We start from the raw sequence: 22,176 nt of genomic DNA, 5'->3' as shown, positions 1-22,176 counted from the left end.
CATTATAATAGCAAGATTTGCCCCCCCCCCCGAAAGATGAGGGGTATGTTTTTATTTAAAATTTCAGCACTAATAATAGCACTCCTGTTTCTAGGGTGCTGATTGCATCAACATTTGGCGAGAGGTTTGGTTGTATTCAAATCAAATATATTCTAGACGGGCCTAGTTCAATGTCCCCCACCTCCTTGTGTAAGCGCTGCTTACAGCCAGTTCAATGTCCCCACCTCCTTGTGTAAGCGCTGCTTACAGCCAGTTCAATGTCCCCACCTCCTTTTGTAAGCGCTGCTTACAGCCTACACAAAGTTTGAAAAGTAGCTGTCCATTAAACACAGAGTCAAGTTAACCAGTAGTGTTTAAACACTCAACAACGTAGGCGTGTAAACACTGGATAACATAAACATATTTAAATGGGTGGAGACAAAAGAGAAGATAACAGGCGTTCACCACATCAAAACAATCGGCATTAAGGTGGTCTAGAAGAAATAGTGGCCACACATTGAAGCTCGATTTGGGTAGATTTTTCAAATTGTGACATTTCTCTGACATTTTGATGGCATTTTTTGTGACATATCTGTGACATTTTTGTGACACTTCCAGAAGTCCCTCACACAACAGGACATTGTAAGGAATTTACCGAGGGTGAAAAGAATGAAAAACATTTCTGCCACAGGTAGCTCAGAGCCCCCCCCCCCCCTGGAGGGGTAGAAATGTTGTCAAGCCCCCAGCACTGTGGCAAAAAACGTCAAGTCTAATGATAAACACGTCCCACATTTTCTGGTCCAACCGGTATTTGAACATTTAAAACGTCCAGGGGAAAGAACTCATAATTTTGTTTAATTAACAAATTGTATCAGTGCTGACGGGACAGGTGAAGTAGTTTCCCTTGACCTACGATGTGGTCAGCCAGGTCAACAGGAGTCTGGTACACACCAGAGCTGGGTGGACTCTCATAGTTCAGCTAAAGTTGACTCGCTGTGCCAATTGTGTGGCTGATTGCTTCAAATGGTTTTATGTAGGATGAAGTTTAAAGCTAATGCTAACACATCTAAATATAAACTTTTTTTTGGATAGGGATGCCATTGTAATTATTTCATTAAAATTAAATTAATCAAGTGCTGGACCTAATTGAGTTAGGGCAAGTTTAGACTGGTGACAAACTTTTACAACAGCTCCAGATTTTCCACATACTGACAAATGTCTCCACACAAGACAAAACATACACAACAACACCTAATTTTTTTTGTTTATTTTGTTTGCTTAATTAGAGTCAGATACACATTACATTTTTCGTTTTTTCTTTGCAGGTGAAGTGGCAGGTGGAGTGGCAGGTAGGCTGGCAGGTGATGTGTCATCTTGTGAATCATTTAACTTTCTTTTCTGTTTCTTCTGCTTCTTCTTGCTAGATAAACTTCTGTGACGAGAAAAAATAAAAGTTACACATTTAATTTCAAATGATTTTCATTTCATCCTAGTATTGGCAATAAAACAGCCCTGTATATTACTTCACATTACATCCCATATAACAGTAGGCCTACTTCCTAAGACACTTCTTTAAAATACAGCATTATGAAGCATTACCTCCCCTGTGTCAAACTAAGATCTGTATTACCTCCCTGTACTTACTTCTCTATACTAGCAATAACTCTGTTGGACAGTCTCCTGAGATCTGTATTTACCCTGGGTTTTAACACAGTCAAATGTTGCTGGACACTGGCATCAAACAGAGGCTGGAACACAAGTTTATAGTACTGCTGAGGGTGGTACAGTTAGTGTGTGGTACAGTGGGTGTCTGGTACAGTGGGTGTCTGGTACAGTGGGTGTCTGGTACAGTGGGTGTATGGTACAATAGGTGTCTGGTACAGTTGGGTGTCTGGTACAGTGGGTGTCTGGTACAGTAGGTGTCTGGTACAGTAGGTGTCTGGTACAGTACGTGTCTGGTACAGTTGGGTGTCTGGTACAGTTGGGTGTCTGGTACAGTGGGTGTCTGGTACAGTGGGTGTATGGTACAATAGGTGTCTGGTACAGTGGGTGTCTGGTACAGTGGGTGTCTGGTACAGTTAGGTGTCTGGTACAGTGGGTGTATGGTACAATAGGTGTCTGGTACAGTGGGTGTCTGGTACAGTGGGTGTCTGGTACAGTTAGGTGTCTGGTACAGTAGGTGTCTGGTACAGTACGTGTCTGGTACAGTTGGGTGTCTGGTACAGTTGGGTGTCTGGTACAGTGGGTGTCTGGTACAGTACGTGTCTGGTACAGTTGGGTGTCTGGTACAGTTGGGTGTCTGGTACAGTGGATGTCTGGTACAGTGGATGTCTGGTACAGTGGGTGTCTGGTACAGTGAGTGTATGGTACAGTAGGTGTCTGGTACAGTGGGTGTCTGGTACAGTGGGTGTCTGGTACAGTTAGTGTCTGGTACAGTTGAGTGTCTGGTACAGTGGGTGTCTGGTACAGTAGGTGTCTGGTACAGTAGGTGTCTGGTACAGTGGGTGTCTGGTACAGTGGGTGTCTGGTACAATAGGTGTCTGGTACAGTAGGTGTCTGGTACAGTAGGTGTCTGGTACAGTGGGTGTCTGGTACAGTGGGTGTCTGGTACAGTGGGTGTCTGGTACAGTGGGTGTCTGGTACAGTAGGTGTCTGGTACAGTTGGGTGTCTGGTACAGTTGGGTGTCTGGTACAGTTGGGTGTCTGGTACAGTTGGGTGTCTGGTACAGTTGGGTGTCTGGTACAGTGGGTGTCTGGTACAGTGGGTGTCTGGTACAGTTAGGTGTCTGGTACAGTTGGGTGTCTGGTACAGTTGGGTGTCTGGTACAGTGGGTGTCTGGTACAGTGGGTGTCTGGTACAGTAGGTGTCTGGTACAGTTGGGTGTCTGGTACAGTAGGTGTCTGGTACAGTAGGTGTCTGGTACAGTTGGGTGTCTGGTACAGTGGGTGTCTGGTACAGTAGGTGTCTGGTACAGTTGGGTGTCTGGTACAGTTGGGTGTCTGGTACAGTAGGTGTCTGGTACAGTAGGTGTCTGGTACAGTTGGGTGTCTGGTACAGTGGGTGTCTGGTACAGTAGGTGTCTGGTACAGTTGGGTGTCTGGTACAGTTGGGTGTCTGGTACAGTTGGGTGTCTGGTACAGTGGGTGTCTGGTACAGTGGATGTCTGGTACAGTGGATGTCTGGTACAGTGGGTGTCTGGTACAGTAGGTGTCTGGTACAGTAGGTGTCTGGTACAGTTGGGTGTCTGGTACAGTGGGTGTCTGGTACAGTAGGTGTCTGGTACAGTTGGGTGTCTGGTACAGTTGGGTGTCTGGTACAGTTGGGTGTCTGGTACAGTTGGGTGTCTGGTACAGTGGGTGTCTGGTACAGTGGATGTCTGGTACAGTGGGTGTCTGGTACAGTAGGTGTCTGGTACAGTAGGTGTCTGGTACAGTTAGTGTCTGGTACAGTTGAGTGTCTGGTACAGTGGGTGTCTGGTACAGTAGGTGTCTGGTACAGTAGGTGTCTGGTACAGTGGGTGTCTGGTACAGTAGGTGTCTGGTACAGTAGGTGTCTGGTACAGTTGGGTGTCTGGTACAGTGGGTGTCTGGTACAGTAGGTGTCTGGTACAGTTAGTGTCTGGTACAGTTGAGTGTCTGGTACAGTGGGTGTCTGGTACAGTAGGTGTCTGGTACAGTAGGTGTCTGGTACAGTGGGTGTCTGGTACAGTAGGTGTCTGGTACAGTAGGTGTCTGGTACAGTTGGGTGTCTGGTACAGTGGGTGTCTGGTACAGTTGGGTGTCTGGTACAGTGGGTGTCTGGTACAGTTGGGTGTCTGGTACAGTTGGGTGTCTGGTACAGTTGGGTGTCTGGTACAGTGTCTGATACAGGTAGTGTCTGGTACAGTAGGTGTCTGGTACAGTGGGTGTTTGGTACAGTGTCTGATACAGGTAGTGTCTGGTACAGTAGGTGTCTGGTACAGTGGGTGTTTGGTACAGTGTCTGATACAGGTAGTGTCTGGTACAGTAGGTGTCTGGTACAGTATCTAGCATGTAAGATGCAGCAAGGTTCCAGCACTTACCTGAGAAACAATGTCCCCCCTGGCCTGTAGAGCAACAACCAGCCCCAACATTTCCTTCATCAACATCACCTTTAGGTTGTCCTTATCTGTGCTATTGATCAGCTGGAAAAGTTTGGAGGTCAATAGGTCAAAGGGTGGTAACGTGGTGGGGAGGGGGCAAGAAAATAGAATTGGAATAGCAAAAACAAAATGTTGCAGGTGAAAATGTGATGGTGTTTGTAAAAGTGTAGGTGCTAAGCTTTTTGGGTGGTGTGGTGTAGACTGGGGTGGCCAGTATGTATAAAGTGGTGTGGTGTATGTGGTCAGTGTGTATGGTGTGGTGTAGGTGGTCAGTGTGTATGGTGTGGTGTGGTGTAGGTGGTCAGTGTGTATGGTGTGGTGTGGTGTATGTGGTCAGTGTGTATGAAGTGGTGTAGGTGGTCAGTGTGTATGAAGTGGTGTGGGGTATGTGGTCAGTGTGTATGAAGTGGTTACAGTGGTCAGTATGTATGAAGTGGTGTATGTGGTCAGTGTGTATGGTGTGGTGTAGGTGGTCAGTGTGTATGAAGTGGTGTGGGGTATGTGGTCAGTGTGTATGAAGTGGTGTATGTGGTCAGTATGTATGAAGTGGTGTATGTGGTCAGTATGTATGAAGGTGTGTATGTGGTCAGTATGTATGAAGTGGTGTGGCCCTCTGAAGAAAATGTTTTACCTGACTGAGACAGTCAGCTGTTTCTGTCATCCACCTGGACATGTGGTCTCTGGCTTCTTGCTGCATCTGGTGATGGGGGGGGACGACGACTTATTAGATGAAACAAATGATTGGCAAAAATCCCACCCAGGTGTACCCACCTATCCCTGACCTTGACTAACATGAGTGAATAAGTAGGTACAATAGTAAATGATGTGCATAAGAGTGATGTGTGTGTAGATTTACCCCATCAGTTTTCCGGGCCAGACTGGCAAGTAAAGTACAACACACCAGCTGAGGAATAAAGGGAAGTAAATCTTCAGGTTTAAAAAAAAATTTCCATTATAAAGTAATAAGATAACATTATCAGACATGTCACCATTCAGTAGATAGACTGGCTGAGTTTGATCACCTACCCGACAATGTGTCTTTGTGGTCTCATCTTTCAAACATCCCACCAACATGTCACTCAACACCTGAAACCTCAGCTGTAGACAAGAAACACTAGGTCATTCAATGGCTGATAGCTCCAGTTATTGCCCTTTAACAGGGAAATAGAATGTGTGTAAGCTAGAGTTACTGCCCCTCTACACAAGAAAAGACGTTAGACAGACAAAAAAAAGTTACTGCCCTTCCACAAAACTTCAGAAAAAAAACTAGAGTTACTGCCCTCCACACAAGATAAAAATAGCCATAAAAAAAAACTAGAAGAAAAGAGACACAAAAAAAAAAAAACTAGAAGAAAAGAGACACACAAAAAAAAAAAAAAACTTACTGGATCCAGCTCTATCAGTGAGGTGAAGAACAAGACGTGGGGCTTGGTTTGTCTGCAAATAGAAAACACTCAATGACATTTCAACAAAATTGACCATTTCAACAAAATTGACCATTTCAACAAAATTGACCATTTCAACAAAATTGACCATTTCAACAAACTTGACCATTTCAATAAACTTGACCATTTCAACAAACTTGGGAACTTCATTAGCTCTCTATTTTGTTTATTTTGTGTTTATTTTTTGCATTCTATTTTAAAACAGGTTGGTAAGTAAAATAATGTACCAAAAAAGTTTTATAATAATAATATATTTATAGAATTCCCACAATTTTATCTAAAATGAACAAATAAATACTAAAAAAATGACCAGCAATTTTTCCTAGAAATAAGTTGTTCATTCCATTTCTTGCCAAATACCAAAATATTTTCTATCTTCAGTTGATTGTTAATTAAATATAAATATACAGATGAATAATGTGTAATTTCTAAATAACATTTGAAAAAAGATGAGTCTATTTGCTGGATGAGTACTTAAAAAAAGGAGAACAAATATTTTTAGACAGAACGTAAAAATAATTTAGGGCTTAATGAGTGGACGACTTGAAATTTTTAACAAAGGTGACAACACCCTAGGTTCTCAATTTAAGTTGTGTTCACACTTGGCACAAGTCTACTTAACAGATGACTGCGTCAACAGATGACTGAACCAACAGCTCGACTTACTTTCTGAGGATGATGTTCTGTAGCAGGTCCTTCACCAGCTGGACACATCCAGATACGGCAGAGTTCTCCTAGAGAGACACGTAGACAGGCATATATGTAGTGGGTCAAACAAGTTGACATGTATGTAGTGGGTCAAACAAGTTGACATGTATGTAGTGGGTCAAACAAGTTGACCAAATACGTATGTAGTGGGTCAAACAAGTACACATATGTAGTGGGTCAAATCAGTTGATATGTATGTAGTGGGTCAAACAAGTTGACCAACACGTATGTAGTGGGTCAAACAAGTACACATATGTAGTGGGTCAAACAAGTTGACATGTATGTAGTGGGTCAAACAAGTTGACACGTATGTAGTGGGTCAAACAAGTTGACATGTATGTAGTGGGTCAAACAAGTTGACACATACGTAGTGGGTCAAACAAGTTGACACGTATGTAGTGGGTCATACAAGTTGACACATATGTAGTGGGTCAAGGAAGTGTATGTACAAGTATATAGTTGGTCAAACAAGTATGTGTACATTTAGGGATTAGACAGAGTAGACATACATAATTATGTAGTTGATAAAACAAGAAGACATGTCTGGTGTACAAACCTGGTTGTTCTGGCTGTAGTTTAGGTTCATCTGAAACAGACAACATGGAAGAGATAAGAAAACAGTGGACAATGTACTGCCATCTATAGTGTTAAACATGTTGTAAAGGGAAGTTTTGTACAACCACATGACTTACCACCATATACGCTGCCATGGCGACTGTATTCAGATCAGCTGTGTCGTTTACTAAAAATTTTAAAAATTAAATGGCATCAATAATTTTTATAACAACATCGTCAGATTTAAATGATATTAAAATTTTTTCTCTAGAAACAACAAAAATGTAAGCTGACATCCAAGACATCAAACACTTAGTCAACAGCTGATTGGTTAACTGGTCTACTATCATAAGCAAGAGGAGCAACTCTGCCCACCTTTTTGTGCCAGCTCCAGCAACTCTTGAAACATTGATTTCTGTTCTTCAACTGAATGCACACTGTCTTTAAGGGCCTGTGAAGTTGATGATCAAAGTCAGAAACAAAATAGACCTCAGCATACCTGAGAACAAAATCACTAACAAATAGTGTCTGACCATACATTGTGGAGGGATATAACAAAATAAATAGCTCACCTTGACCTTGCCTTTGTAAAGAAGAAATAAAGTTTTGGCCTTATCACACAACACTCCACTGTCTGATGGATTTGTCTTCAACATCAACAAAATTAGGGGCTTCAGCAAATCCTAGAAAAATATTCAACATGTTTTTGTATAATGGTTTGCAAGCAATAAAATTTTTTTACAAATATTTTTTCATAAAATATTTATTTTATTAATGTTAATCAGTAAAAAATAATTAATAAATGTTTTAAATTCTATTAAAAAAAACATGTATATTAACTAACCAGTAAAAAGTAAATAAATGTTTTAAATTCTATAAAAAAAACATGTATATTTAATAACCAGTAAAAAGTTAATAAATGTTTTAAATTCTATAAAAAAAAAACCTGTAGCCTATATTTACTAACCAGTAAAAAGTCTCCTGCCCTTTCACCTTTGATCAGTACTTCCACAAGGTCAAGGACTCTAGAAGATTATAGAATAGTTCATGTTACTAAGACTCCTATAAAACAATACAGATTCACCTAACCCCCACAAAAATTAATCCCCACTCCCCACAAAAAACAAACCTGAATCCCCACAAAAAACAATCCCCACCCCCCACAAAAAACAATCCCCACCCCCCACAAAAAACAATCCCCACCCCCCCACAAAAACAAACCTGACTCTCAAATTGACAAGCTCTTTCTTTTTTTCCTCCCTAGCCTTCTTCCCCCCTCCCTTCTTCCTCTGCCTGAACACCTCGGCCAGCATGTCATCCAACTTGAACATCTCCGAGTCACTCAGGTCAGGCAGGTCCTGGCCACAGGGATCAAAGAGAACAGGCACAAGTTAGGGTTAGGTAGAATAACAGTTATAGGCTGACACAAGTTAGGAATTGTTACATTACATGTAATAAAGCTGTGAACAACACTTTATCTTGTCAGTGGTGCCTCTATTTGCTTACATCAAAAATTATTATTATCAATTTAAATTTTACATGCCATTTGCCTCCAGTAGTGTAGGCTTACATGAGATATTTTGACAAATGTTTTAACATTTACCTCCTCTTCTTCATCATCATCTAAAGCAGCTTCACCTAGAGCTTGCTTTACAGACTGGCGGAATTTATCATCTACTTTCTCCTCTTCCTGATCATCTGCTGAATCATCTTCTGATTTATCTTCACTTTCTTCATCATCATCATCATCACTCTCTTCATCAGCTATATCCTCATCATCACTATCTTCTTCAATTTCTTCATCATCCTCTGCATTCACCAGAATACCACCAGCATCATCCTCACTTGTTTTTTTGGGTGTAAGAACCTAATCATTTGGATACAAGTTCAAAGAGGAAATTATATTTTACACCACAATATTTTTAATCATATAATCAATATCAAGAGGACAACATTTTTCAAGCTTTTCTTTACTTTGCAACATCAGCTTGTTTGTTTGTTGGTTTGTGGCAAATTTTGTAACTCAATTTTGACCAATTTCTAATGCAGTGATTTCGTTCAAATTATCCAAATACTTTCTTCTTCAAGGGCAATGCATGTATAACTATTTTTAAATCTAATTAGACATTGGATTGTCAGTAAAATCTAATTGAACTGTTTTAAAACTAAGGAGAGGGTGAATTGCTGTAACACACTATGAAGACTGACCTCAGTGATAAGGTTTGACAAGAGACTGACCTCAGTCATAAGGTTTGACAAGAGACTGACCTCAGTGATAAGGTTTGACAAGAGACTGACCTCAGTCATAAGGCTTGACAAGAGACTGACCTCAGTGATAAGGTTTGACTGACCTCAGTGATAAGGTTTGACAAGAGACTGACCTCAGTGATAAGGTTTGACTGACCTCAGTGATAAGGTTTGACTGACCTCAGTGATAAGGTTTGACAAGAGACTGACCTCAGTCATAAGGTTTGACAAGAGACTGACCTCAGTGATAAGGTTTGACTGACCTCAGTGATAAGGTTTGACAAGAGACTGACCTCAGTGATAAGGTTTGACTGACCTCAGTGATAAGGTTTGACAAGAGACTGACCTCAGTGATAAGGTTTAACTGACCTCAGTGATAAGGTTTGACTAGAGACTTACCTCAGTGATAAGGTTTGACAAGAGACTGACCTCAGTGATAAGGTTTAACTGACCTCAGTGATAAGGTTTGACTAGAGACTTACCTCAGTGATAAGGTTTGACAAGAGACTGACCTCAGTGATAAGGTTTGACAAGAGACTGACCTCAGTGATAAGGTTTGACTTACCTCAGTGATAAGGTTTGACAAGAGACTGACCTCAGTGATAAGGTTTGACAAGAGACTCACCTCAGTGATAAGGTTTGACTGACCTCAGTGATAAGGTTTGACAAGAGACTGACCTCAGTGATAAGGTTTGACTGACCTCAGTGATAAGGTTTGACAAGAGACTGACCTCAGTGATAAGGTTTGACAAGAGACTGACCTCAGTGATAAGGTTTGACGTACCTCAGTGATAAGGTTTGACTGACCTCAGTGATAAGGTTTGACTGACCTCAGTGATAAGGTTTGACTGACCTCAGTGATAAGGTTTGACAAGAGACTGACCTCAGTGATAAGGTTTGACTGACCTCAGTGATAAGGTTTGACTGACCTCAGTGATAAGGTTTGACAAGAGACTGACCTCAGTGATAAGGTTTGACAAGAGACTGACCTCAGTGATAAGGTTTGACTGACCTCAGTGATAAGGTTTGACAAGAGACTGACCTCAGTGATAAGGTTTGACAAGAGACTGACCTCAGTGATAAGGTTTGACGTACCTCAGTGATAAGGTTTGACTGACCTCAGTGATAAGGTTTGACTGACCTCAGTGATAAGGTTTGACTGACCTCAGTGATAAGGTTTGACAAGAGACTGACCTCAGTGATAAGGTTTGACTGACCTCAGTGATAAGGTTTGACTGACCTCAGTGATAAGGTTTGACAAGAGACTGACCTCAGTGATAAGGTTTGACAAGAGACTGACCTCAGTGATAAGGTTTGACTGACCTCAGTGATAAGGTTTGACAAGATTGACCTCAGTGATAAGGTTTGACTGACCTCAGTGATAAGGTTTGACTGACCTCAGTGATAAGGTTTGACAAGAGACTGACCTCAGTGATAAGGTTTGACAAGAGACTGACCTCAGTGATAAGGTTTGACAAGAGACTGACCTCAGTGATAAGGTTTGACTGACCTCAGTGATAAGGTTTGACAAGAGACTGACCTCAGTGATAAGGTTTGACTGACCTCAGTGATAAGGTTTGACTGACCTCAGTGATAAGGTTTGACAAGAGACTGACCTCAGTGATAAGGTTTGACAAGAGACTGACCTCAGTGATAAGGTTTGACAAGAGACTGACCTCAGTGATAAGGTTTGACAAGAGACTGACCTCAGTCATAAGGTTTGACAAGAGACCGACCTCAGTGATAAGGTTTGACAAGAGACTGACCTCAGTGATAAGGTTTGACAAGAGACTGACCTCAGTGATAAGGTTTGACAAGAGACTGACCTCAGTGATGAGGTTTGACAAGAGACTGACCTCAGTGATAAGGTTTGACTGACCTCAGTGATAAGGTTTGACAAGAGACTGACCTCAGTGATAAGGTTTGACTGACCTCAGTGATAAGGTTTGACTGAACTCAGTGATAAGGTTTGACAAGAGACTGACCTCAGTCATAAGGTTTGACAAGAGACTGACCTCAGTGATAAGGTTTGACAAGAGACTGACCTCAGTGATAAGTTTTGACAAGAGACTGACCTCAGTGATAAGGTTTGACTGACCTCAGTGATAAGGTTTGACAAGAGACTGACCTCAGTGATAAGGTTTGACTTACCTCAGTGATAAGGTTTGACTGACCTCAGTGATAAGGTTTGACTGACCTCAGTGATAAGGTTTGACAAGAGACTGACCTCAGTGATAAGGTTTGACAAGAGACTGACCTCAGTGATAAGGTTTGACAAGAGACTGACCTCAGTGATAAGGTTTGACTTACCTCAGTGATAAGGTTTGACAAGAGACTGACCTCAGTGATAAGGTTTGACAAGAGACTGACCTCAGTGATAAGGTTTGACAAGAGACTGACCTCAGTGATAAGGTTTGACAAGAGACTGACCTCAGTGATAAGGTTTGACAAGAGACTGACCTCAGTGATAAGGTTTGACAAGAGACTGACCTCAGTGATAAGGTTTAACTGACCTCAGTGATAAGGTTTGACTAGAGACTTACCTCAGTGATAAGGTTTAACTGACCTCAGTGATAAGGCTGATGGCTGCAGGTGTGAGCTGGTTGGACAATGACTTGAACACCATGGCGGTGATGACACGGGTCAGGTGAGACGGCAGGGACATCAGGTGCAGCAAGACCTCAGTCACTACCTCAACCCAGTGGGGCTCTGCTCAAACATAAACACATCTTTTAATTCACACTTCTACATCAGTCACATCAACCAACCCAGTGGGGCTCTGCTTAAACATAAACACATCTTTTAATACACACTTCTACATCAGTCACCACATCAACCAACCCAGTGGGGCTCTGCTCAAACATAAACACATCTTTTAATACACACTTCTACATCAGTCACATCAACCAACCCAGTGGGGCTCTGCTCAAACATAAACATCTCTTTTAATACACACTTCTACATCAGTCACCACATCAACCCAGTTGGGCTCTGCTCAAACATAAACACATCTTTTAATACACACTTCTACAACAGTCACCACATCAACCCAGTTGGGCTCTGCTCAAACATAAACACATCTTTTAATACACACTTCTACATCAGTCACATCAACCAACCCAGTGGGGCTCTGCTCAAACATAAACACATCTTTTAATACACACTTCTACATTTGATGCTCAACTAACACACGGTATGCTTTACATATAAAATCAGTAGAAACTAAATTTACCACAATAAAACACATGAGATGTAGAAACTAAATTTACCATCAGAAAACACATGAAATGTAGAAACTAAATTTACCAACAGAAAACACATGAAATGTAGAAACTATATTTACCATCATAAAACACATCAGATGTAGAAACTAAATTTACCATCACAAAACACATGAGATGTAGAAACTAAATTTACCGTCATAAAACACATGAGATGTAGAAACAAAATTTACCGTCAGTGTTTGCTGTGTCTTTCTTCTTCTTGCCTTTGGCAGCTTTGTCATAACACACATAAATATCCTGTATAGAGTAGGTGGGATGACATTTTTAAAATTAATTTCACATCAAATTTTAAATAATATAATATAAAGGAAGGAAAAAAAAAAGGGGGAAAACAATTCTTAAATCTATGATGTTATAAACTAAAAGAGGAAGTTGCTGTGTTATAAACTAAAACAAAGAAAACTGTCATAAACTATTGAAGAAATCATGTCTGACCTGTAGCAACTCTGAAGCAGTTTTAAAGTCAGTCAACAAATGAAAGGCCAGGTAGGAGAAGAGTATGAGAAAAGCTGAAGCAAACGATGTCTCTTTTTCTTTCTTCATCTTCTGCTCACGGAGGAAACAATGCAATTTAAATTGTGGTCATTTATACAAGATTGCATGAAACTTCACAACACATAAAGTAACTGTGTCTGGTTTACAGAAAAAATATAACTATATCTAGCTGATTTTCTTACCTCTTGTACCTTTAAGATGTGAGTGCACAACTGTTCCCATTCTTTCTTCATCTGAGCAATGTTTCAATAGACAGTAGAGAAGAAGTTATTTATTGAAAAAATGGTATTACAAGGTAAAAATGGTTGAAAAAATGGTATTACAAGGTAAAAATGTATTAACTCAACTTCATCTGAGCAATGTTTCAATAGATAGTACAGAATAAGTTATTTATTTTAAAAATGGTATTACAAGGTAAAAATGTATAAACTCAACTTCATCTGAGCAATGGTTCAATAGATAGTACAGAATAAGTTATTTTTTGAAAAAATGGTATACAAGGTAAAAATGTATAAACTCAACTTCATCTGAGCAATGTTTCAATAGATAGTACAGAATAAGTTATTTATTTTTAAAATGGTATTACAAGGTAAAAACTTAACTCTTTAAGACCAGAACCATGCTCCAAGAGTACCTAAAACATGCACTCAACATTTGCTACAGTTTCCAATATTTACTCCGTTGTTTTCCCAAATCTAAATTTTAAAACGGATACCTAGAACACAATAACGCTAAAGCAGCCATTTAAAATTTTTAAATTCTTACTATTTTCAATTTAGCTGATTTGTAGTTTTCAGATGAAAAAAAGTAAAACCAAAAAGATTTTTTTAACACTGTGGAACATAATTCAGTAGCAGCATCTAAATAGTTGAAGGTGGCAATTAAATAATATACCAAAAACTGAAGAAAAAAGTATTCTAATACAAATCTAATCCACATTTTTAAAATAGGGACTAACTAAAGAGAGAGAGAACATTGTTTTGTTGAACAAGAAAAATTCTGGTCATAAAGAGCTAAATAGGTAAGAGAAAAGTACTTCAATAATTATATTTATCATTTTTTTTTCAGATGAAGTAAGTTGCTACCTCTAGAACACTATGTCCACTCACCTCTACTGACCATTCTTTGATTGGTTTAACTTTGTCTGAGACATACAGAGTCTGAAATAAGTCCATACAAAATGGTTACTTGATTGGTTTAACTTTGTCTGAGACATACAGAGTCTGAAATAAGTCCATACAAAATGGTTACTTGATTGGTTTAACTTTGTCTGAGACATACAGAGTCTGAAATAAGTCCATACAAAATGGTTACTTGATTGGTTTAACTTTGTCTGAGACATACAGAGTCTGAAATAAGTCCATACAAAATGGTTACTTGATTGGTTTAACTTTGTTTGAGACATACAGAGTCTGAAATAAGTCCATACAAAATGGTTACTTGATTGGTTTAACTTTGTTTGAGACATACAGAGTCTGAAATAAGTCCATACAAAATGGTTACTTGATTGGTTTAACTTTGTCTGAGACATACAGAGTCTGAAATAAGTCCATACAAAATGGTTACTCAATCGGCTGACCTAACTTTGAGACATACAGAGTCTGAAATAAGTCCACACAAAATGGTTACTTGATTGGTTTAACTTTGTCTGAGACATACAGAGTCTGAAATAAGTCCACACAAAATGGTTAATCGGCTGACCTAACTTTGAGACATACAGAGTCTGAAATAAGTCCATACAAAATGGTTACTCAATCGGCTGACCTAACTTTGAGACATACAGTCTGAAATAAGTCCACACAAAATGGTTACTCAATCGGCTGAACTAACTTTGTCTGAGACATACAGTCTGAAATAAGTCCACACAAAATGGTTACTCAATCGGCTGACCTAACTTTGAGACATACAGAGTCTGAAATAAGTCAACACAAAATGGTTACTCAATCGGCTGAGCTAGCTTTGTTCATCTGTACCATCGATGGACAACAATGTGAATATTAACCTGTTTTACAAAGTAAGCCCAATTTTTATAATTTAAAAAAATTACCTGAATGTACTGGGTCTGGTAAAACATAAGGTCAAGGTAATGTGAAAACTGGTCATGTTTGCTCTGTTGACCTGGGGTTAAAGGGCAACAACTTTAGTCAGGTTTTAAAACAGTGTAAGTGTTTAAAAAACTAGTCTTAAACAAGAAGTGTCAGGAATTAGGGGAGGTAACAAATGTTTTAATTAAAGAATAAAGTTTAGTACTTTTTTTTTACAAAAGTTTTTTTAATGTTAAAGACAACAAATTTTATATGTTCAAATATAAAATGGTTTGCATATTGATTGAAGTTAATAAGTAACGTGTTGAAACTGGTTGGCAATGAGAAGCAATCATTGGCCAAAAGATGACAAAATAAAAGCGTCACTTGCTACTCACCAGTGGTCAGTGTTGATAAGATGTCTAGACTTTTATAAAACAAAGTTTCACACAGTTTTCTGTTGGGGCTGTTCTCTTCAAAGTTTTGGCATCTCTCACACTGGGGAGATTTCATTCATAATCAGCTTTTGATCATTTGTGAAAATATTTAATTCATAGTCAGCTTTTGATCATTTGTGAAAATATTTAATTCATAGTCAGCTTTTGATCATTTGTGAAGATATTTACTTCATAGTCAGCTTTTGATCATTTGTGAAAATATTTCATTCATATTCAGTTTTTGATCATTTGTGTAAATATTTGATTCATAATCGATTTTCGATTATTTGTGCAAATATTTAATTCAGTCAGCTCTTGATCATTTGTGAAAATATTTAATTCATAATCAATTTTTTATTATTTGTGAAAATATTTCATGCATAGTCAGCTTTTGATCATTTGTGAAAATATTTAATTCATGATCGATTTTTGATCATTTGTGAAAATATTTCATTCATAATCAGCTTTTGATCATTTGTGAAAATATTTCATTCATAATCAGCTTTTGATCATTTGTGAAAATATTTAATTCATAATCAGCTTTTGATCATTTGTGAAAATATTTCATTCATAATCAGCTTTTCATCATTTGTGAAAATATTTCATTCATAATCAGCTTTTGATCATTTGTGAAAATATTTCAGTCATAATCAGCTTTTGATCATTTGTGAAAATATTTCATTTATAATCAGCTTTTGATCATTTGTGAAAATATTTAATTCCTTATCAGCTATTAATCATTTGTGAAATTTTTTTTTAAAGACAATATTCTATGATGATCACAAATGTAAAGGTCCATACTGACTAATTACTTTTTGTAAAGAAAGACTGTTATGAAGCTATCTACTTACATGTTGAACACTCTTGTCTTTTTCCTGTACATGGAAGAATGCCAGTCGCAGGAACAATGCCAACACCGTCTGCTGAATGTTGGGCGTTGTGTGTCTCTGGGAGCATGTGATGTGTTGTAGCTGACGCAGACACCACTCCTGCTGCTTCTGTCTCTTGGACGGATGGTTGGATCTGGTGATATTAGAGGGATGGTTGGATCTGGTGATATTAGAGGGATGGTTGGATCTGGTGATATTAGAGGGATGGTTGGATCTGGTGATATTAGAGGGATGGTTGGATCTGGTGATATTAGAGGGATTGTTGGATCTGGTGATATTAGATTTTAGAGGGATGGTTGGATCTGGTGACAACAAATTATCCGACTAATTATCATAATCAAAACAACAAATGAAGAGACAAACTTACAGAACTCTCCACTTGTCCTTGCCCAGCACCAACTTTATCAGGACAGACACATACGTCTCAGCATCCACCACACTCATCTAGAGTTTTAAATATCAATCATTAAGATTTTATACAATTAGAAGAACTTTAAAACATATCACAAAATGCCAATTACATTAAGCAATTGACATTAACATTGTAAAATTTTTTGAGACAAAACCTATCACTGCATTGACAAAATGTCTTGCCATCCTACCAAATCTATAAGACTAGCACAGTTATGACAAAATGTCTTGCCATCCTACCAAATCTATAAGACTAGCACAGTTGTGACAAAATGTCTTGCCATCCTACCAAATCTATAAGACTAGCACAGTTGTGACAAAATGTCTTGCCATCCTACCAAATTTATAAGACTAGCACAGTTGTGAGAACATGTCGTGCCATCCTACCAAATCTATAAGACTAGCACAGTTGTGACAAAATGTCTTGCCATCCTACCAAATCTATAAGACTAGCACAGTTCTGGGAGTTGACAAGGTCAACCTTGCCAGATCTGCTATCAGCTGATAGAGTGGCTTCCAACTTCCAGATTCTTTCAACAACTTCAAAAATATTGGCACCTGATGTCTTCAGCATTGTGCACCACTGGTTGAACTGGGGAAGAAGATGTACAGAAATACATTTTATTTTTACACAACAAGGTTGTAGCCAGAGGACAGTTAACCAAACCCTTCAACATATTAACACAATAGCTCAAATGTTGCTATAGCCAAACTGTTAGAGACACCACAGAGCTGTAAGAATTGTAAGGAAGTCAGAAAAAAGAAGAGTGTTTGTGTCTTTGTTAAGGCAAATTCTGATGTTTACACACACAAAAATTACCAAATAATCAGATAAGATGTTTTTGTTACACTTAAATAACTTACCAAATGATGAGATCAGCTTTATTTGTTACACACAAAGAACTTACCAAATGATGAGATGTATTTGTTACACTAATTAAACTTACCAAATGATGAGATGTATTTGTTACACTAATTAAACTTACCAAATGATGAGATGTATTTGTTACACTAATTAAACTTACCAAATGATGAGATGTATTTGTTACACTAATTAAACTTACCAAATGATGAGATGTATTTGTTACACTAATTAAACTTACCAAATGATGAGATGTATTTGTTACACTAATTAAACTTACCAAATGATGAGATGTATTTGTTACACTAATTAAACTTACCAAATGATGAGATGTATTTGTTACACTAATTAAACTTACCAAATGATGAGATGTATTTGTTACACTAATTAAACTTACCAAATGATGAGATGTATTTGTTACACTAATTAAACTTACCAAATGATGAGATGTATTTGTTACACTAATTAAACTTACCAAATGATGAGATGTATTTGTTACACTAATTAAACTTACCAAATGATGAGATGTATTTGTTACACTAATTAAACTTACCAAATGATCAGTAGCAGTGACAAGAGGATCATTTTTCTTTGTGATGGAATGGAACACAAATTTCACCAGAGATGGACTTAGTATGAAATCTAGTGTCTGTAGGAGGGGAATAATGAATTCATGAATCCAAAAGGTTTAAAATAATGTCTTGTAATGGTGTGTGATAAAAAACTGCTTGATAATGGAGCTATGGTGTGGCAGGGAGAGATACCTGTTCAGGGTCTGTTACTGTAGACAGGAGTTTGCTGGCTATTTTCAGCCCAATGCATTGTCTGTGTACCATAGCATCCGCTTTCTTCTCAGGGAGCTGTTCCATCAGTTTTTCTACAACACAACAAAGGATGATCAAATTAAATCACTGACATAAAACTAAGGAATCGCTAATTAGATGTTACAGACATTAAGCAGAAAATCATGCATGCAATATAAGAAAGATAAAAAATATTTTTTTAACAGAAATATTGTTTGTTTTATAGCTATGATAAACAAAGGCAAAAAGAAATCTACACTACAAGATTTCTTAAATAAAATATGAATTTACCTCCAATTCCTTTCCAGATAGAAATGACATCTCTGTCATCATCAACCATTTTGGGAAGAATTTTTTCCAAAAGAATTTCTGTTTTCTGCGCTGTAGCCTATTTTATAGTGCAATCAAATAAATAGAGGTAGGTTAACTTTTAAAACAATATCTGCATATTATTTTTTTTTAGCCGAAATAGTTTACAGCTGAATTTGAAGAAATTCATCAAGGAAACAAATATATATTTGAAAATAATACCTTCAGATGTTTTTTTTAAAAATGCAACTAAGAAATCAAAAAAGGAAACAATCACACTTTAACTTACCAAAATAGAATGCATAAGCTTATCATCATTTTCTTCTGAAAATAAGGGGAATCCCCAGTATTTTTTGAGGAACTTCTTTTTGGTGATTTTCTGATGGGCAACATAACAAGAACAAAAATGTCAACAAATAATTGAGAATATTTTAAGAAAAAACAATTTTAATTAAAAAAAGTATATATTTGTTGTGTGTATTAAATGATAAATTAAAGTGATTAACTGTTGCAGGGGTGGACAACTGAAACAAAAATTGTAGAGACTTACCGGGAATCTGTTTCTACAGACCAGCAGAAGTGAGACCCGATCTAACGTACACGATTCCCAACCTGCCTTTAATGTGGTTTTTACTTTAGGCCAAACATGCTCTTCAAAGTCAGTGTCTGAAATCTGATGAGAAACAATCAAACAAGATCATTAACAGATAAAATGTCTAATGATAATGCTACTTTTACTACTAGAATGCATGTGACGAAACTTAATGAAACCTGAAGAACTCACCTACAGGTAAACAAAGATAATTGTTACCTTAGTTATGAGGTCCTCTACAATTCTGCTACACACAGGTTTCAAGTAAGATTTTTTTTCAGCCAGGCTCAACAGTTCTTCTACAACTGTACTCAGAGCTGCTCCGCTCAACTGTTGAATTCATTTTTTTTTATAGATTCCATAACTTACTTAAATAACAACATGAAATGACCTTTTTAAAACTGCCATGTGTTTCTATTAATAGTTTTCACTTCACACTACCTGTGTGATCCTCCCAGACTGGATAATGGTGGAGAAAGCAAAGGCTTGACCTAGGTAGATCCCACCTACGTCCTACAAAAAAAAAAAAAACAACTTCATAATAATGCAGTGAAAAGATTATTCAGTCTAACAGAAATTGTTTCTTTAACAGTCATCTAGAACTTACAGTTTTTGACTTATCATAATGTGAAACTTTCAGCTTCTCTTTGATTGCCGACAAGACATCAGTTGTATCAATCTCAGCATATTGTCTTAGCAGCTGTTAAAATATATGGAGAGCAATTTTACAGATGACATCAATACTACAAGAGAACAAACAGTTTAAGTGCTGGTAATTAAATGGTGAGAATACATGTCAGATGTTATACTAGCTGGTGAGGCTAGCTAGAGGCATATGTTGGTAATACAGGCATGATATTATACTGGCTGATGAGTGTAGAGGCAGATGGTGGTAATAAATACATGTCAGTTATATGAGATGGTAATATAGTCAGATGTTATAGTAGTAGGTGTCTAGCAGTGGTTCTTATCCTTTTAGGGGGTGCCAAACCCAACCAGTTTCATTTGCACATTCACACAACCCTTCATAATAGCTCTATAATCTGATAGTAAATCATAAGAACTGGGTGTGTGTCTTGACCTCTGTCAAACCCCTGAAACTGACTCGCCAAATCTCTGGTCTAGAGGTAAACTTTACCTGTGTGAGAGCCACAGAAAACCCCACCCGAGCAAACTTTCTTCCTGAGCTCAGTCCTCTCACCAGCCTATCTCTGCAGTATGTTAGAGTATTGGCTTTTATATCACTCTGAAAAGATTGGAAGAAAAAATGTCATAGTGTAAATTTATAATTAAGATCTAGACTATTCTAGTCTAGAGTGGCCTAGCCCTAGGGCTAGGGAGGTCATAGGCCTGTAATACTTTCATCAAAATGAAAAATATTAAGCCTAAACTAAAATTAGGGCCTAATAAAAATAAAATGAATAATTGAATAGGCCCTAGGCCCTAGGCCTAGGCTAGGCTAGGCCTGTTTACTATTTATTTTTATAGTATTTATTTTTCTCTGAGATTCATGCACTGAAGTTCTGAACATTCAGTTCTCTATCTGAGTCTATCTCATTAGGCCTATTTTAAAATATTTTTAATTTAGGCCTATAGGCTAATTTATTAAATTATTTTAATTAATATTTATTTAGGCCATGTTAGTAGGCCTAACTCAACTGGCGTAGAAATCTATCTGCAGTAGCATCTGGTTTCAAAATTTTAAGAAGGAAGCTTAGAAAGAGACAGAAGATTAGAATCAAGACAAATCAATCTATAGGCTAAGTAAGTATTAGATCTAGTAAGTAATAACTAATAAGTAAGAAGTGAAGTCTTTAGTCTTTCTTTAACCGTTGTTGTTTGTAAAAAAAAAAAAAAAACTCTCACCACTTCAGATTTTTCAATTAAATTTGCAAGTTTCAATGCAGCAGCATTTCTCTGCTCATCAGTGCCATCTGAAAGGGTCCAAAAAACATCTAATATTTCTTGAGATGGTCTAAAGCCAGCTAGTTTATTATCTTTATTTACTTCGGCTGGCATTTTCATTCCCTATGAAGAAGTCAAGGCAACAACTTGTCTCTAACTTCAGTACCACACTATTTTCAACACATGTGCTATTGTTGACAGCGGAAGTTTATGAAAACCCGGTTAATACAAAAGTTCTCCCGAATGAATTAGAAAACAAATAGATCTAGATCTCGTGAACTAGCCTTTATTTATGTTTAAAAAATCCCACTTGAATGATACTTAGACCTAGCCTAATAGTCTAAACCAGGGGTCTCCAAACTTTTCAGTCCGAGGGCCGCATTGGCTATCAAATTTCAGTTCGGGGGCCAGTTTCTTCCAGGCATGTCTTTGATATTTCTGGGCAAAGTTCCTCAGCAATCACTGACAAACAATTTTTCCTTGGACAAAAAGATCTCCGCGGGCCGGATGAGAGGACTTCGCGGGCCGCATCCGGCCCGCGGGCCGTAGTTTGGAGACCCCTGGTCTAAACAGCAAGCCAAGTGTCTTTGTCGTTCGGCACAATGCAGCTTTGTTTCATATTTCTTTACTTAAAAAAAAATCAGTTTAACGCAGCATCAGAGTTTCTTCCAGGCATCCTATCGGAGGGGGGGGGGGGGGGGGGGGGAAGGGCGACGACTGCCCCCCCCCCAAGAAAGTCTACCACGGAAAATGTAGTCCACCCCTCCTCCCCCCCCCCCTCGAAAATATCAAGTGCCCCAAGCCCCCCAGGAGAAAAAAGCTGGAAGAAACACTGCGTAGCATACATATTCAAATGTTGAAAAATTTAAAAAAAAAAAGGATAATATTTGTTTGCTTTAGAAACTTCGAAGTGGGAGTCTCAACTTTGTTAAAATCGCATAGGAAGGAGATATGGTAAAATTAAAAACTTCGTAGGCAGCCCCTTTTAAATTGTAACTTTATAGGCAATGTAGATCTAATATTTATATTAGTACTAGCCGGTAGCCGGGCTGGCCTTTATGAAAAACCTATGCCTATCTGTAAAGAACCGTGACTTGTGTGTTTTCTAA

At 38.1% G+C, this 22,176-nt stretch overlaps 1 protein-coding gene across 1 annotated transcript; it reads right to left on the bottom strand.

The window, feature by feature from the left end:
- Positions 1-1,241: 1,241 nt before the first annotated feature.
- Positions 1,242-21,273, bottom strand: LOC131940546 (myb-binding protein 1A-like protein). The gene is made up of 35 exons (XM_059299213.1): positions 21,029-21,273; positions 20,301-20,408; positions 19,770-19,862; positions 19,604-19,675; positions 19,382-19,492; positions 19,121-19,243; positions 18,860-18,949; positions 18,553-18,649; positions 18,223-18,335; positions 18,012-18,107; positions 17,033-17,188; positions 16,553-16,629; positions 16,147-16,318; positions 15,257-15,356; positions 14,882-14,952; positions 13,944-13,994; positions 13,017-13,067; positions 12,775-12,885; positions 12,510-12,576; positions 11,622-11,764; positions 8,412-8,675; positions 8,030-8,166; positions 7,776-7,833; positions 7,381-7,491; positions 7,184-7,259; positions 6,946-6,995; positions 6,810-6,839; positions 6,212-6,279; positions 5,486-5,537; positions 5,127-5,198; positions 4,957-5,004; positions 4,732-4,797; positions 4,041-4,142; positions 1,624-1,727; positions 1,242-1,411 (listed from the first exon to the last, which is right to left on the bottom strand). The coding sequence occupies exons 1-35, from the start codon at positions 21,185-21,187 to the stop codon at positions 1,279-1,281; spliced, it is 3,432 nt and encodes a 1,143-aa protein (XP_059155196.1). The 5' UTR covers positions 21,188-21,273; the 3' UTR covers positions 1,242-1,278.
- Between the last annotated feature and the right edge of the window lie 903 nt (positions 21,274-22,176).

The sequence above is a fragment of the Physella acuta genome, unplaced genomic scaffold (assembly GCF_028476545.2).
Source record: "Physella acuta isolate Inbredline_101_S28 unplaced genomic scaffold, ASM2847654v3 ptg000322l, whole genome shotgun sequence".
Classification (NCBI taxonomy): Eukaryota; Metazoa; Mollusca; class Gastropoda; family Physidae; genus Physella; species Physella acuta.
This window is presented reverse-complemented; position numbering and strand designations above follow the sequence as displayed.

Bases quoted from the DNA above. Each gene is read 5' to 3' on its own strand.
- LOC131940546 (XM_059299213.1), bottom strand. From the start codon at position 21,187: ATGAAAATGCCAGCCGAAGTAAATAAAGATAATAAACTAGCTGGCTTT. The intron at 18,650-18,859 runs GTAAGTTAAAGT...ACTATAAAATAG, and splicing joins AGCTTATGCATTCTATTTTG to GCTACAGCGCAGAAAACAGA. The intron at 1,728-4,040 runs GTAAGTGCTGGA...CTTGTGTTCCAG, and splicing joins GGGGGGACATTGTTTCTCAG to CCTCTGTTTGATGCCAGTGT.